We start from the raw sequence: 16,901 nt of genomic DNA, 5'->3' as shown, positions 1-16,901 counted from the left end.
ATTTAAAGGTCCAACTCAAATGCAACTACTTTTCTGAATCCTTCCATGATATCCCATAACCCAGTGCTCTTGCTTCTACTGGAACATATCTATGCCTTTTGCATACTCACCTCCTCTACCACTGCCATTAATAGCAACTCACATTCATTAGGCTCTTATGATGTGCCGGGAACTATGCTAAACAGTTTAAATGTGTTGTTTAAGCCTCACAACAATTGCATGAGGTATCCGTTTTCCTATTTTATAGATCAAGAACCTGAGGCTTAAAGTGGTTAAGTAAACTGACCAAGAATACATAACAGGAAGTAAGAAACCATTCAAACCATTTGTGGGACTCCAGAGGCCACTCTTAAAACACTGGACCATGTCTTCCTGGAGGCTGCAAATGCTGGGATTCAAACCGTTTGTGGGACTCCAGAGGCCACTCTTAAAACACTGGATCATGTCTTCCTGGAGGCCACAAACGCTCTTTACTCCTCGGTCTTCTCAGATTCTAGGATGCTGGCTGACATATGGCTCAAAAGTTGCTGAACAACTTAATACCACTGTCATACACATGCCTGGGTCTAAAAGTAGGTACCTCCAGTACTCTTTTACCCCAGATAGAGACTTCCATCAAACCAGAAGTCACTACCTGGGAGAAAGGAGGAGGGAGAAAGTGTAAGCAACTTATATTTGATTTTGAGCTCCTTTATTTCACGGATTCAGGTGTGGGGAAAGAGGACCGAGTCTTTGCCCAACAAAAGAATACACAGATAACTCTGGCTGGGTCTGAAGATGAGAGCTCTGATTAACAGGCGTGGGGGCGGGGAAGGGGACAGTATCCTCTTTGGTATTTTGAAAGCAGCAATTCAAGTTGTTCTTGTTAAATCAGGAAGGACCAGCCGAGCTCACTCCATCTGACCCTATTACTGGGCAGACGGAGGCCCAGACAAGGGAAGGGCTCGGCCCGAGGCTACATGGTGAGACAAAGCTGGAGCCAGAGCTGAATGCCCCCGAATCGGAACCCCACTCGCAGTTTTCATCGCCTACCCAGTCGGGCAACTCCAAGCAGATGGCCTTGGGCGGAAAGCTCGTACTACTGGTTTCCTCCGTCGGACCCTAAGGTTCCTCTCCTCCACCCACTGGGCCTGGTGTCTCCCACCTCCTCTAGCATCGGGGCCTGGGGAAGATTGTTCCCCCTCGCGTCTCCACGGTGTCTGCAAGGTCGTCTGGCACCACCGAGGCCGCTCTCGCCCCGCTTCTCAATGGTCCTTCTTCTGAGGCGGTTCAGCTTCGCCCCCTGCGACCCTCCTCCTCTGCACGCCGCCCCCCCCCCCCCCCATTCTTATGCGGGCAGCAAATGACACCTCTTCCACCGGAGGCCGGGCCCACATCCCCTTGCCCTTGCTGAAGTTCACCTCCCCGCTAGCCCCAGTACGCCTACACCTCCCACTTCCTTTCGCTGAGCGCCGTCCTTCCGGCTGGGCCCCCTTCTAATTGGCTGGCGGTGAGCTTCCTTGGGGACTCGGCCACTCCGAGGGCGCCACAGAGGCCACTCTAGCCGCCGTCCCGGGGTTTGGCCGCGCTCTTTCGGCTGCGAGCTCTATGGTGTTGGCGACGACATGTGGCGGCTCCCGGGACTCCTGGGCCGAGGTAAGGGCCTTCGGCCGCGGGTCTTGCGGCAGCTGAGACTTGGAATTGAGGAGGGGGCGGGCCGGAGGACTGAGCCAAAGCAATAGTGGGCGGTGTTAGAGCGGAAGAGAGGCGGGGTCGTTAGGGGCCGCGCTGCATTCCCAGTCAAGGGGCCGTTCGAATTTGAGGTGTGGGCGCGGCTAGTAGGAAGAGGGTGGAACTTAGAGCCAAGGAGATGGGTGGAGCCATTGGAAGGGGAAGGAGCCAAGTACCCGGAGATGGTGGGCGGAGTTCATGAAAGAGGAGTAGAGGCCAGTGCAGTGGGCGGGGCCAATGGGGTAGGCGGAGCCAATGAAAAGAGGCGCGATTTAGAGACAAAGAGCTACAAACATTGAGCGAGAGTTTGTGTATGAATGTCTGGTCATTTTAGAACAGTGGTTGTCAGCCCTAGGAGGGCGTCAGAATCACCCGGGGAGCTTTTTCAAAATATTTATGCTCAACCCTGAATGATCCTAGTTTATTTGGTTCTGGGGTGGCACGCTGGATTCTGTACTAAGCAAAAGATCCCCACGTGTATGCATCCTTGTTTAAGAACCTCTGCAGAAGCAGGTGCCAGTGTTTCCTGGGTTCCTGGCGTGGGGCTCTGTCAAGGGTCAGAGGGAAGATTGGTGGGGCCACTGTTGCCTCAGTCCTGCTCATATCAAAGTGACTGATCCTTGCTCTGCACAGCTCTTCCCCGTCTGCTGGGACCTGGCCTCCGTGGGGTGACCTCCAAGTCCACCAGCCCAGATGGGCCTCAGGCTACCTCCTCCAACCTGCTGGTCCCTGTGCCCAGTTTCGACAGGTGAAAGACTGCCATTCCGTCACCCATGTGCTCCCCTAGCCTCCCTCTACTCCCACTTAGGACAGAACTTGATAGCCTCTGTTACATCTTACATCTTCTAGGTCTGGCCACCATGGCCCAGGCACAAGCAAGGGCCCAAGGTCCCATGGATGGAAGGCTGCCTTCCAGTGGATGTCTGCCCGTGACTCCCGGAACACATTGTGGGATGCCATATCATGGGTAAGGTTTCCCCAGTCCTGTCCTTGTCCTTCAGTGTGGATGAGAATGATCCTGTATGGAAGTATAGCCTAGAAACAAGAGCTAGGGCATCATTGTGGCCACACTCAAAATGTGAGTAACTCATGGCATTGGAGCATATTTGGGGAGATATTGCTACTCCCTTTCCCCCTGCTCCCCATGTATATATTCCTCCTTTCATTCAGTAAACATTTATTTAACACTTTCTTTGAGCCAGGCATTTTTTGCTAAGTACTAGGGACACAGCGGAGAACAAGGTAGATATGATTCTTGCCTTCCTGAATCTTATAATTAAATAATACTAAATAGCTAACTTTTAATTTATTAATGTATCTATATATATCATCTTATTTAATCCTTACAAAATCTTGCAGAGGAAATATAATCTCTATTTTATAGATGAGAAAACTCAGGCTCTGAAACTTTAGGTAACACTCTTAAGGTCACACAGCTATTCAGTAGAGGAACCAGATTTTACTCTGGAGCTCGTGCTCTTAGCTACTATGCTCTACAGCTTGGTTGCTATACCTAGTATGGCTTGTAAAAGCACATAGTACATATCCTGACCCATGATCGTCGCTCAGTAAATATTTGTTAAATCTGATCTATAAAGGCAGAGGCTCAGTAACACGAGGTCTAACAAGGCAGAATCTTTGCCTCTTAGGTTCTGCTTATAAGATATTCTAAATGAAGTTGGCACTCACGTCACACTTGTCTCCATCACTTCTCATCCCTCTCACTTTCCTGCTGCGTACTTTGGGCAAGTGGCTTGACCTCTCTGAGCCTCAGTTGTCTCATCTGTAACTTGGTGTCATCAGCAGAGCTGAGACTGGAATGTCTCCATGCCAGGGACACTTCTCTCTGGGGAGCTATGGCCTAGGGGCATAACACACCCTGGAGAGGGATGTGTTTTTCCATTTTGTCAAAGATATGAACCCTAGGGCAATCCTATAGTGAGTCCTTCTAAAACTGGGTCTGCATCTCAGGGGTCCTGATGCCATCCCTCAGCTCTCTCACTACTGCCTATGTGAAAGGGCCTGAGCACAAGCTTATCTCCAGTGATATGGATACACATCCCTGTTATTGACATTGCTGGGACCTTCTCTTCCTTCAGGTCTCAGCACACACATCACTTCTACAGACAGGCTTTCCTCTACTCCTGTCTTGTCAGGAGTCCCTTTTATGCCCTGTGTAAACTCTTGATTTGTTTCCTTAGCGGCATTTAGCATAATTTGTAGTTATATTATTTCTCTGTGTACTTGGATGTCGTCTTTCTCCCTCAGTGAAGGTATGAACTCCATGAGGGCAGAGACTGGGTCTGTCTTGTTTGCCATTGTAGACAGTGCCTGTTGCAACAAATAAGTATTTGGGTGTCTTTTCTCGTGCATAACACAGGAAGGGACAGGGAAAACCAAGCAGTCACTGGGCTAGGAGCTAGCTTAGGTCTTCTGCAGACCTGTTGGAGAAGAGACACCCACGACAAGCCTGTAGCTGTGAATGTGTGTGGTGGGGTGGCTTTGGGATGGGGGAGGAGTTGTGCCAGGCTAGAGAAGGAGGGAGGCTGATGGGGAACTCTGACCCGTCTGCATTTGGCTGCACGTGTGCCCAAGCCCAAACTTGCCATGTTATCTTTTTGCCTGCTTAGATTTTGTTTATTCAGTCACTCGCTCAGGCGTTTATTCAGCATGTATTTATTCGTGCTGTATCTTAGTGCTCTGCTAGGCGCTGGGGATACCTAGGTGAGCAAAACAGACATGGTTCCTCCCTCGTGGTGCTTAGAGACTAAGAGGAGAGACAGACCTTGATGAGTAATTGTAGAGATGGCTGCTTGAGTACCAGTGTGATCAGGGCTCCATGGGGGAAGTTCCGGGTGCTTACGAGAGTGCGCAGTGGGGGAGCGGCTACAGCCAGGAGTCAGGAAGGATTTCTCGAGGAAGTGATGTTGGAGATGTAGGCGGAGACTGAAGGAGTTGACTGGTGGAGAGCTGTGTCCCCTGAAGTGCTGTCTTCCTCAGGGCACCCTGGCCGTGCTGGCCCTGCAGCTGGCAAGGCAGATCCACTTCCAGGCGTCCGTGCCAGCAGGACCTCGGCAAGCGAAGCGCTGCTTTTGGCGCAGTCCTCTGGACCGTTTCCTCTCATCTCCCTTGAGGCACCCGCGCTCCTGTGAGTTCTCAGTCCCGGGGACAGGAGAGCTGGGCTGGGAGTTTCTCTGGGCCAGGAAGCATCTCTGGACACACCTCAGGAAAAGAGCCGTCAGCAGCTCCTTGCCTCTCCTATCTGCAGTCAGAGGAAGAGGAATGGGAGGAAGGTCTGTCCACCCGGTGTGTGGGCCACGCCTGTCCTCCAGGCCCCTCCCATGTCCTCCCCTCCCCTTCCATTGACAGAGCCCCGCAGGTGTCCAGGTTATTTTAGATCCTAGGAGTGGCTTCCTGCCCACTCCTCAGCCAGTTAGGTCATTCTCTGGTCAGTCATTCATCAACGAGTGAATCTTTATCGAATGGCTATCATGTGCCATGGTACAGAGGCAATGCAGCATGGTGATTAAGGCTCTGGAGTCACGTTGTCACGGTTCAAGCCCAGAACTGCTGATACTAGTTTGGTGTCCCTGGATGAGTCGCTTTTAACTTCCCTGTGCCTCAGTTTCTTCACCTATAGAATGGGGAAATAATAAAACCCACCCCCACAGGTTTCTTGGAAGGACTAAATGAGTTAATACACGTCGAGGACTTAGAACAGTGCCTGGCATGTAGTATGTGCTCAGTAAGTAGCGGTTTAAGTTCTTGCCCTTAGTATTATGATTATAATCATAATCAATATTAACCATCAAACTAAGTGCTAAGTGCTGGGGCTAGAACAGTGAATAAAGTAGATCCCTCCCTGCGACTGGAAGAATTCAAGCCAAGGAGCGATTTATGCTTGGGGTGTGGGGATCAGCATAAATGTGGGCCCCTCTCCACCCCTGCGGAGGGAAGCCAGCCAAGGAAATGGAGGAGGAGGCATGTGAAGGACATGTCTCAGGAGTTTCTAGATTCTTCCTTTGGTCCGCGAAGCCTCAGGGAGGGCTCAGTCAGCCCCAGCAGGCTGAACCTATCCCCTTCTGATGTGACCGCTCTCACTGGCTCTTTCCAGCACTGCGGAGACACATTCTGCCCAGCCCTGATAGCCCGGCTCCCAGGCACACTGGCCTCAGGGAACTCAGGCTGGGCCAGGAAGAACCCTCCACTCGGCCTGAGAGCCTCTCTTCACCCAGCTCCTTGAGAACAACTGGTCTTCAGGGTGCCTCTGAGGAAGGTATGGTCCCACCTCCTAAAATCAGCAGAAGGCGGGGGTGGGGTGGGGAGTTGGGCAGGTGGACATTTGTTGTCGCATATGCCACATTGGGGAATTGTCATTCCTGTGAGCCCCCATGCTTTCTGGGGCAAGTTGGAATGATTTTGGCTCCTGGCAGTGGTGCTGGATGGAGGGCTCTGTGGACTGGGGGAGTGAGAGAAAAGGAGAACTAACACCTTCCTCCTTTGCCTTTTCCCTTGCAGATCCCAGTGACGCCGGCTTCCTGCATGCCAGCAGTAGCTTCAAGTCCAAGGCAAAGCCAGCCCAGCCTCAGCCCACTGGCGAAAAGCAGGTATTGTCCAGATTTGGCCACCTGGATCCCCGTAACATTCCCCTAGACAGGTGGCAATCCCAGTGAACTGTCCCATGATGAGTCTTTATATTTCTTGCCCAGGAACAAGATAAATCAAAAAGTCTTTCCCTCGAGGAGGCCATGACTTCCATTCAGCAGCTCTTCCAGCTCAGTGTTTCCATCGCTTTCAACTTCCTGGGTAACTGGGTGGACCCTGTCTCAAGGAGGGTGGATGGGAAAATGGAAAGGGTATGCGGTAGGTCAAGTAGAGTCAGGGCAGGGAGTGGTTTACATAAGAGAGAGTTTATTTTCTCCCAGGTAGGTCGACCAAGTCTGGCATGGTGGCACAGTGGTGTCAGGGACCTATTCTCAGTCAAATGGTTCTGCCCTTCTTAAAATGGGCTCCCATCTCAAGGTTCAGTTTGCCTCATATCCAAATTCTAGCTAGCTAGAAGGGAAAGGTGGGAAAACTAAAGGACCACTCCTCCCCAACCTAAAAGTTACACAAATCATTGTCCAGAATGAAGGCTCACGGCCTTACCTAGTCACAGAGGAGCCTGGAAAATAGAGTCCTTAGCTGAATGACCATGTGCTTACCTGAAAATTCGGTTACTGTGTAAGAAGGAGAAAATAAATCTTGAATGACACCTTGAATTTTCTGCCGCACTTAGGCAAGAACAGGCTCCTGAGATTTGGAGCAGGCCCTCAAGTGCCCTTCCTTACCCACATCTGGAGACTCCAGATTCCTCTCCACCATTTGTCCTATTCTCTGCAGTGACTTGGCTTCTTTCAGGCTTTCTCATGTGGAGACCCAGACTGCCAGCAGCATCTCCTGGACTCTAGTGGGCAAGTGAGTGAGAGGCTAGGATTCATTCAGTACAAATGCATTAAGCATTCACCTTTGGTTAGGGCTTAGTTTAGGTGTTGGGGGTACAGTGATTCACAAGACAAAGTCCTTACTCTCATGGAGCTTCCATGTGAGTTGAGGGAGAGAAAAACAACAAACTGGTAAACAAATAAAAAAGGGAATTTCAGGGCTTCCCTGATGGCACAGTGGTTGAGAGTCCGCCTGCTGATGCAGGGGACAGGGGTTCGTGCCCTGGTCCGGGAAGATCCCACATGCTGCGGAGCCATGGCCGCTGAGCCTGCGCGTCCGGAGCCTGTGCTCTGCAACGGGAGAGGCCACAACAGTGAGAGGCCCGCATACCGCAAAAAAAAAAAAAAAAAAAAAAACAGAGAATTTCAGATAGTGATAAATGTTATGGAGAAAATTAAACAGGGGTATGCATTAGTGACTTGGTCAAGGAGCAGCTTTGATTTGGAAGGCCTCGTGGATGGAAAGATCCTTGACCGGACTGACAAAAACAAGCCAGTCTTGTTTCCATCTGGAGAAAGCTTTCCAAGTAAAGGGAACAGCAAGTGCAAAGGTCCTGAGGTAGGATTGAGTTTTGTTTGTTAAAGGAACAAAGAAAAGGGTGAGCGTGGTTGTAGTTTAGCGATCACCAGGAGAGTAGAAAGAGATGAAGTCAGAGAAGCAGGCAGGGGCCAGATCAGATCAGGCCTTCTGAGCCGTGGTGGCGTGTGGTGCTTCTAAGCGAGCCAGGAAGCCATTGGAGTGTTTTACGCTGGAGCAGGAAGTGGGGGTAGTCATGTGATCTGATTTACTTTTCCGAAGATCTCTCTGCCTGCTGTGTGGACAGAGGCAGGTCATAGGAATGCCAGAGGGGAAACAGGCGACTAGATTGGAGCTGTTACTGATGGCTAAGCAAAACATGGTGGTGACTTGGTTTAGGTTAGAGGCAGAGGATCCGGTGTGGGGGATGGGGACAGGGTGGGATCCTGTGCCCTCTCGAGTCTTCTCCTCAAGGACAGAGGGCTCTGTGAACCCTTGACAGTGAGTTTTCAGGCAGCCAGGAGGTGACTCATTCACTGCTGGCCGAATGGAACCCGGCTTCTGCCTCATTGGCTTTTTGTGATGTTTCATGGGCAGACAGTCTTCTGCGAATTTTCTTGCCCATTCCTTCCTTCATATGCATATTCATTTATTCAGCAAGTGCTAAGCACTGTGGCAGAACACAAAGGGAGCATAAGCCATAATCATATTTTGCATTTGTATAGAGCTTTCACCCTATGCAAAGTTATTTCTTCTACATTCTTTTTCTGCTTCTGCCTCCAGGATTTTACAGTCTAATTGAGGAGACAGGGCTTGTACTCTTGAAACAGTTCAGTTCCTAGAAAAAGGCTTGTGTGTGAAGTAAGTGCCGAAAGAGTGTTTAAAGCCTGAGTGTGGTCTGAAGATTCTAGAACAGAAACAGGTTGGGAAGGTCTGATGATAGAGGCAGAAAAAGGTATCCCAGGCAGGAGAAACAGCTTGAGCAAAGGCTTAGAGTTGAGAGTAGGCGGTGCTCAGCCCCTTCCCTGTTTTCCTTTTCGTTTGGATGATAAAGAGAACATGGGCTTTGGAGCTGGGCTCTCTTTCTTATATTCTCTCACAGTGTCCTCATAAAGCAAGATTGACAGTGTCAGCTGAATCAGTTATGTTATGTTGGTTACAAGCAGCCTAAAACCACTTTGGCTAACCTAAGCACAAAAGGAATCTGTTGGGATCTATTGACTTGCCAAGCCTCAGAAAGAACAGGAATCAGAGAGACTCCAGGGATGCATGCAGCAGTAACTGAGAAACAGCGTCTTCAGAGTGCTGCCATCAGAATAAACCTGCGGAAGCTGTTTTCTTTCCTGTTGCAGCCAGATCAAGATTCAGATTCCTGAGAGAGGGTCTCATTGGTTGGGAAGAGGGCAGGCACACTGATTGGCAGCACTGGGGGGAAGGGCTGTTCCCAAAGGGAAATTAGGATGTTGTTACCAAGAGGAGGATGGTGTACAGGAGGGCAGAACCCACTGATACCTATGGCAAACCAGTGAAATATTCAGAGGATGGAAGTGCATGCGAAGTGTCTAAAAAGAAAGGAAAAGAAAGGAAGGAGCATGTGGGTATCTGACTAAGAATGTGGGGAAGTTCACAGAGGAAGCTATGTTTACGCCTAGTGCTTTCTTACAGGGACAGAGAACATGAGGGATGGAGACTACATGGCAGCCTTTTCTTACTTCCAGAAAGCAGCAGACCGTGGCTACAGCAAAGCGCAGTACAATGTGGGCTTGTGTCACGAGCACGGCAGAGGCACCCCCAGGGACCTCGGCAAGGTACTACACTTCCTCCCTGCCCCCAGGCCCATGGCCTGTGCTGCACCACCCGGAGTGACCTCCAGAAATGAGCAGTGGGCAGGGCTTGGGAAAGTCCAGCTTCTCTCTTCCAGCCCGGAGGGAAAACTAAGAAAGAAGTCTCCAGCTTCTTGGAATTTAGACTCAAAACACAGGAAGGCCGGGGACCTTGTCTTTCTTCTTTGCAGCTGTATCCTCACGACCTAGAACGTTACCTTGATGAATGGATCAATTAATTCTAAAAAGTAGGATAAGTACGCATAGATGTTATATATAAGAATTTATATATAACAGTTTCTTAGAATTGTCTACGATGGCCAATAAATGGGAAGAAACTTGAAGTTCCTTCAACAGAGAATTGGTTAATAACATCTATGTGGGCCTTAAAAATGATATGCTAGATCTGTATTTATTTGCAGGGAAAGATATTCATGGTGTATTGTTAAATGAAAAAGAATAGGTTACAAAATAGGTTACAAAAAACAGTGAGTGTAGTTTTCTCTCTCTCCCTTTCTTCCTACACACACACACACATACACACACACATTTATATATGTGTGTGAGTGTATATTAACATATTTGTGTATATATGTTAATACATACAGTACCGGGGGGGGGAAGAAATTTGCAAGATTGTACGCTAAAATGTTAACAGAGAATGATCTTTAGGAGGCAGGATTTCTTGGAATTTTGTTTCTATTTTTGGCTTCTCTGTATTTTCTGACTAATCTATAATGATTATGTGTTATTTAATTAAACACTTCACTCCATAAAAAGGCAGCGTACAGAGTTACCAGTTGACTGGATGTTTCTCCCTTTGCCCCAGGCAGCCTTTTACTACCAGCTGGCTGCCAGCCAGGGCCACAACCTGGCTCAGTACCGCTATGCCAGGTGCCTGCTGCAGGATCCAGCCTCCTCATGGGACCCTGAGCAGCAGAGGGCAGTGTCCCTGCTGAAGCATGCTGCAGACTCAGGCTTGAGAGAGGTGAGTGCCATTGGTAGGGTCACTCCTGGGCACTTGGGGCAGGTGGGGCCTGGCAGTGACCAAGATACCTTTTTCCTTCCTCCTTGACCACAGGCCCAAGCTTTTCTCGGGGTGCTCTTCACCAAGGAGGCATACCTGGACGAGCAGAGAGCCGTGAAATATCTTTGGCTTGCAGCCAACAATGGGGTATGAGGTGTCCATATCCAGGCATGATGGGGATCAAGTCTGATAAAGGAAGGGATTTTGGAACTGGTACCGTGCCTAGGAGACAGTTGATAAGAGCATTGGGCTGGCTTCAGGCCTTAACTCTTGCTGACTTACTGTGTGCCCCTTGGACAGGTCCAGTGGTGTGCTGGCACTGGCTTGTACCAGCCTGCGAGAATTGTTGTTAGCTTGAAATCAGCTATGGGGAGAGCATTAGCACCACAGAATTGCCAAATGCTACAAAACAGGGCTTTTTCCCTTGGAGAGCTGGTTGTTAAACATTTACTGGCATACTACTGGGCTGGTCACTTCTTGTTTTCCTCATCTCTAAGATTGGGATACTAGTGCCTGCCTGACCTGTCTACCACTTCACGGGGTTGTCGTGAGGATCAAAATCTGAGATAATAAGTGTGAAAGTGCTTTGTAAAGTGTACACGTGGAAGGTGCGCCATCACAAGTGGCTTAGTCCAGGGAAGTCAGAAGACGCGTGAGGTGAAGACATTGAGCAGTCTCGGGGGGGTAGAGGATGTCTGGTCGTCTGTCACCTAGGGGTTGGCATCCAGGCAGCATGGAGTTTGCTCCACAGAGCATTAGTTCCATGGAACGTTTATAAATCATACGAGGGAAAAATGGTCAGATGGGTTTGGGAAATACTTTGTTAAACAGGTATCTTTAATGCAGGAAATCTCAGAGGTTTATGTCACTGTGAATTACTGAAAAGGCATCTGTGGGTTTGCTGTATCCTCAAGTGTCTTTGACCAGTATATTTTTTGAGTTGTATCTTTTTTTTTTTTTTTTTTTTTTTTTTTTTTTTGCGGTAGGCGGGGCTCTCACTGTTGTGGAGCACAGGCTCCGGACGCGCAGGCCCAGCGGCCATGGCTCACGGACCCAGCCGCTCCGCGGCATGTGGGATCCTCCCAGACCGGGGCACGAACCCGCGTCCCCTGCATTGGCAGGCAGACTCTCAACCACTGCGCCACCAGGGAAGCCCTTGAGTTGTATCTTAAAGGACCAGGAGCCCTGGGTTAAAGCCAGCAGTGGCCATGTACTAGAATTTCCCAGCATAGGGGCTGCTGCTTCTCTTTACTTCCTGGCCAACACAGTGATAGTGTTATTGAATTCTTGGGCATCAGAATACTTCTCCTTTTTCACTTGGTGTTGTCCAAAGTATCTGCAGTAGCCGTCAAAAGGGGACCAATGTCATCAAACTGTACCTGCCTCTGTGCCTGTCTTTCTATGAAAGAGCCCCAGAGTCTTCCTTGCGCTCAGTGGGTTGTGTGACCATGTGTGGGACAAGCCTGGGGGCACCCTGGCTGGCATTAGTCACCCAGCACGCCAGGAGAAGTGCACAGAGGGATGTTGTGTAACACACACATAACAGCATGGGTGTTTTGGCCTAACTGTCCTACGCTGGCCTGTAGCCACGAGTCCACCATATTTATTACATAGACTTTGACCTACATGTTACAGAAACTCTTTAGAGCGTAGACGAGAAATAGAACCATGGTTGGGAGATTGAATATAATGAAAATGTTCATTACAGAGAGGGAGAGATGAATGATGTGGGCAACTAAAGGTGTGAAAATAATAACACTAATCTAAGCACTTTCCACATATTGACACATTTAATCCTCATGACAGAGTAATAAGGTAGGTGCTCTTATTATGCCTACTTTACAGATGAGGAAACTGAGGCACAGAGACACAGAATATGATGCCCGAGGTTACACAGCTGGTAAGTGGTGGAGCCAAGATTGGAACCCAGGCGTCTGGCTGTAGAGATTGGGCTTCTGCTCCCTACCTGATACTGCCTCTCCCAGGAGCCTAATTCTCAGTGAGAGGGGAGAGAGGATCCAGAGCCAGGGACAAAGAGATTAGCCTTTTAATGTTTCAAAGGAGGAGAAACATGTTCTCTGTAATGTATGCTTTGTAGCTCTCTGGGTAGAGATCAGGAAGGCATTCAGGGCCTTCGGAAGCCCAGCCTCCACCCTTGCTCCTGGCTCTTTCAGGATAACATAGGAGCCCGACTCCCTGGGCTCCCAGAGCAGGGCCAAGTGCTTTCCGCAGCCTTCACTTCTGCACACTTTCAGCACGAGAGGCCTCCACGCTGCTCTGGCCGGAAGCTCCCTGGGTGGAGGGATCCCTGTGTCCTCTGTTCTGGGCCTCTGGCTCTTCACAGTTGAGATCCCTTGGTCCAGGGAGGGTTGCAGCTGGGCCTGACCCTGCAGGGGTGAAGCACCGGCCTGCTGACTGCTGCACCTTCCTCCTGCCCCAGCGTTTCAGTTCTTCAGTCCTGCATGCATGGGCATTCGTGTGTCTGTCCGTCTTCTCCTTTAGGATTCACAGAGCAGGTACCACTTGGGAATTTGCTATGAGAAGGGCCTTGGTGTGCAGAGGAATCTGGGAGAGGCTGTGAGATGCTACCAGCAGTCAGCAGCTCTGGGGAATGCGCCTGCCCAGGAGAGGCTGCGGACCCTCTTTTCCATGGAGGCAGCAGGTACAGATGAGAGTCAAAGCCAACAGGTGCCTCCCCGAGCTCAGTACCCTGTGACAGAGAAGGGGGTGGCAGTAGCCTTTGGTCTCTTTGTTACCTCTGCTCCATTGGTGGGAACGAGCACAGCTTTTTGAGTCAGACAAATCAAACCTGAGTTTTAACCCCTGCTCTATTCCTGAACTTGGCCTGTATGTCTTTGCACCTCTGTTTCTTCACCCCTGAAAACTCATTAGATTGTAAAGATTAAATGAGATGGGACTTCCGTGGTGGCGCAGTGGTTAAGCATCTGCCTGCCAATGCAGGGGACACGGGTTTGAGCCCTGGTCCGGGAAGATCCCACATGCTGCGGAGCAACAAAGCCCGTGCGCCACAACTACCGAGCCTGCGCTCTAGAGCCCACAAGCCACAACTACTGAGCCCATGTGCCTAGAGCCCGTGCTCCACAACAAGAGAAGCCACCGCACTGAGATTAAATGAGATGACAGCAAAGGGCTTAGCACAGCCTGGCACACAGTAGGTGTTGAATAAATGGTAGTCACTCCAATGACTTGTCAGGAGAGACACCATCCCAAGGCTGTCTCCGTGCCCTGACTTACCATCTAGGGCTCTGGGAGCCCTGTTCACTCCTGACTCTTTCGGGCTGACCTGGGTTAGTAGTGCCAGGGGAACCAAGTCCTTTAAGAAGCCCCTGCTCCAAAGGAGGAGTCTAAGAACACAGCCTGAGTTAAGAGTTGCTCTCGCCTCTCCTTGCAGCCCCGGGGCCCAGCGACCTGGCAGTGAGAGGATTGAAGTCGTTTTCCAGCCCCTCCCTCTGCAGCCTGAACACCTTGCTGGCAGGAGCCTCGTGCCTGCCACATGCCTCGAGCACAGGGAACCTTGGCCTCCTCTATAGAAGCGCTCGTCTCAGAGCCAGCCCCGGATCCCCCAGCAGGGCTGTTCTCCCACACCCCTACCCCTTGGAAAGGAGTCTCGTCAGACTGGGTTTTGGCTAAGGTGAGATAAAATGCAGTCACCGGTACCTCTCACTGGTGCTGGGGGGAGGGGCGGGCAGGGAGGAGATGGGATGGCAGCAAAAAAGACAGGGTGTCAGTATCCCTTTACAGGGTAGAAATTCCATGGGGGCTCAGGTTCCCAAGCAATTTCAAGTGCATGGCTAATAAATGACTTTGACCATTTCCCCTAGTTGGTAGCCTCAGCCTCACAAATGGGCAGTGGACACATTCATTTTTTGGCCACGCCACACGGCTTGTGAGGATCTTAGTTCCCCAACCAGGGATTGAACCAGCGGCCTCAGTAGTGAAAGCGCCGAGCCCTAACCACTGGACTGCCAGGGAATTGCCCATTCACAGTCATTTCTGTTCTGTGCATAAAAAAGATTCGTTCAGTGACCTGTGAAAAACTTTACTGAAGGGTCCAGGGACCCTGGTCCTCGCCTTAGCCTTTGCCTTGGAGCAAATCCCTTCCCGTCCCCCTTGCCAGTCTTCGATTTCCTCAGGCTTAGACCACATCATTTTTTTTTTTTTTTTTTTTTTTTTTTTTTTTTGCTGTACGCGGGCCTCTCACTGTTGTGGCCTCTCCCATTGCGGAGCACAGGCTCCGGACGCGCAGGCTCAGCGGCCATGGCTCACGGGCCCAGTCGCTCCGCGGCATGACCACATCATTTTTTGCCAGCGTCTGATGTGTGTGCCTCCAGTGCTTCACCAGAGGATTTTAGGTAGTATTCAAACTAATATTTTTTAATTTTAGCGTTTGTATATTAATATATATTATAAAAATGCGATTAGCATGTCATAGTGTCACAGATATTAAAAATAATGAGTCAAGTAGAGAAAAAACGTTGTGACATTGCGTAAAGGGGAGCACAGATCCAGAGAGGTGGCAGAAGTCATGGGGTGGTTTCATGAATGCCTAAAACTCAGGAAACGCTGAATGACGTCCGCTTTTGTTCATCCCCAATGGATTCCCGACTGTCTCCATTTCACCTTTGATTTGGAAGGAAGGAGTTTGGTGTCTAAATGCCTGATGCAGCTGCTTGACTTTTTCAGACCTTCGCACTTCACTCAGCCCTAGAGATGGAGCCTGCGAGTTCTCAGAGAGATACCACAACTTGAATCCCAGAAAAGAGGCCAGATGTTCACCCGCCTTCCCAAAGAACCTTAAGTACCTGCCCAGCACAGTACAGAAGAAGAAAGTGTGTAAAGATCCAGGTTCTGGCCACGTCACCTTGAAGCAGTGGCCTGACTTGCTGTGTTGTTTCCTCAATTGTAGACCAAGGGCAGCAGTGTCTGCCCTCCTACCCTCCAGGGCTGATGTAGGGCATTTCACTGCAGAAAGGACGTTGGTGCTCACTTAGGCCTGAGGAGGCAGAGTGATGCCCATGGTTACCTGGCTTTATGAGTCACCAGCCCAGGACAAGGACCCCAGCCTCCCAACTCCTGGCCCAGGGCTCTTTTGCACAGTTCTCACTGTAATTTTAGGTGAAAGCGTTACTATCATCCTGCCGATACGAGGGGGTAAATGGCAATTGGGCCCTTGGAGTCTTGGAGCAGGAGAGTGTAGATTTTGAGATCCTCTTTTGTGAAAGGTTTGTGCCGGAAATGGATGGGAGTTTAATAAAACTGATACTGGATTATCTCACCACTCTTGCCCTTGAGTATGTTGGGGAAAGCCAGGGAGACGGGCAGGGGAAGCAGAAAGCCGAGGCTCCATCCTCATCTCTAAACTCTCCATTAACCAATTTAAAGGGTCTTAAAAGCTTCTCCAAGAGAGAGACATAGCAAAAAATGATTTCTGAGTCAACGCTAATGATTCCAATTACTGAATTTGTGCATAGCTGTTCCCCGGCTTCTGGATGTTAGCCCAAGTTCAATAGCAGAGATGTGGTTGAGGACGGGGGTGGGGGGGTGGGAGGGACTGAGGCCCAAGCCCCCTAGGAACTGTCCAAATGCGAAAGACCACCCAGCATGGCCAGCTCAAAGCGGGGAGGATTTGAGGAGGGGAGTTGTCCACATTTCCCTGTCTGCTGCCCGCCCCCCTCCCCAGCCTCTAGTGGTCTCATCACACTTTTCCCAGCAACTTCCTCTCACTGCTGGAGCCCTAAGCTTCCTCCAGCTCGGGCGCCTCTCCTGTCCTCTGCTCCCTTTCCAGGGCTGCCCTGCACACTGGCCTCACCCCCACTGGTCCCTTCATGTGGTTTTCTTCCACAGATGGCTCCTTGGAAGCAGGGACTTTGTCTTTGGATTCCAGTATCCTCAGCACTTAGCACAAGGTCCCGTCGTGCAGGTAAGGGCTCAATACACACATTGGTTAAAGCTCCGGTTTTTAAGCTGTGCAGTGCACTAATCTCTCTGCAAAAAAAAAAAAAAAAAAAGATTTCTGTGGTCAAATAAGTTTGGGAAACAGTGTACTAGACGTCCCCTTTTTATAGATGCACGATGCACGTCAGCATATTCAACGTTCCAAGAAGTCCTGCAGCAAAGAACTTGGTTAACCCAATGCTTCCCTCATAGAGTCCGGTGCAGAGCGTGGCTCCCTGCAGATCACCGATGAACCTTCCCGGGGGCACCCTCTGTGTAAAGTGTCACTTCCTGCCTTCCCATGGAGCTCCACTTGCCAGCCTCTTCCCCTCCTATTGTCACTCGGGGTTCTCCGATTATGGGCTCCTCTGGCCATGCCTGGGGCA

General features: G+C 50.2%; 1 protein-coding gene across 7 annotated transcripts; it reads left to right on the top strand.

Annotated features, from left to right (window-relative positions):
- Positions 1-724: 724 nt before the first annotated feature.
- DELE1 (DAP3 binding cell death enhancer 1) lies at positions 725-15,856 on the top strand. 7 transcript variants are annotated; one of them, XR_004349089.1, is made up of 14 exons: positions 1,508-1,635; positions 2,344-2,458; positions 2,560-2,677; positions 4,711-4,858; positions 5,825-5,986; positions 6,229-6,317; positions 6,420-6,516; positions 9,376-9,518; positions 10,363-10,521; positions 10,615-10,707; positions 12,406-12,460; positions 13,063-13,222; positions 13,973-14,212; positions 15,265-15,856. XR_004349089.1 is itself a non-coding variant. In XM_032625841.1 (13 exons), the coding sequence occupies exons 1-12, from the start codon at positions 1,605-1,607 to the stop codon at positions 14,209-14,211; spliced, it is 1,554 nt and encodes a 517-aa protein (XP_032481732.1). In that variant the 5' UTR covers positions 725-1,604; the 3' UTR covers position 14,212; positions 15,265-15,856. The 7 variants fall into 7 exon arrangements, 5 of the variants coding, with proteins under 5 accessions (XP_032481732.1, XP_032481735.1, XP_032481734.1 ...); XM_032625841.1 differs by lacking the exon at positions 12,406-12,460 and having other exon boundaries at positions 725-1,635; XR_004349090.1 differs by lacking the exon at positions 13,973-14,212 and having other exon boundaries at positions 15,265-15,386.
- Positions 15,857-16,901: the final 1,045 nt, after the last annotated feature.

This window comes from Phocoena sinus, chromosome 3 (assembly GCF_008692025.1).
Source record: "Phocoena sinus isolate mPhoSin1 chromosome 3, mPhoSin1.pri, whole genome shotgun sequence".
In the NCBI taxonomy this organism is placed as follows: Eukaryota; Metazoa; Chordata; class Mammalia; order Artiodactyla; family Phocoenidae; genus Phocoena; species Phocoena sinus.
Note: the sequence above shows the minus strand (reverse complement) of the source record. Positions and strands in the feature narration are given on the sequence as shown.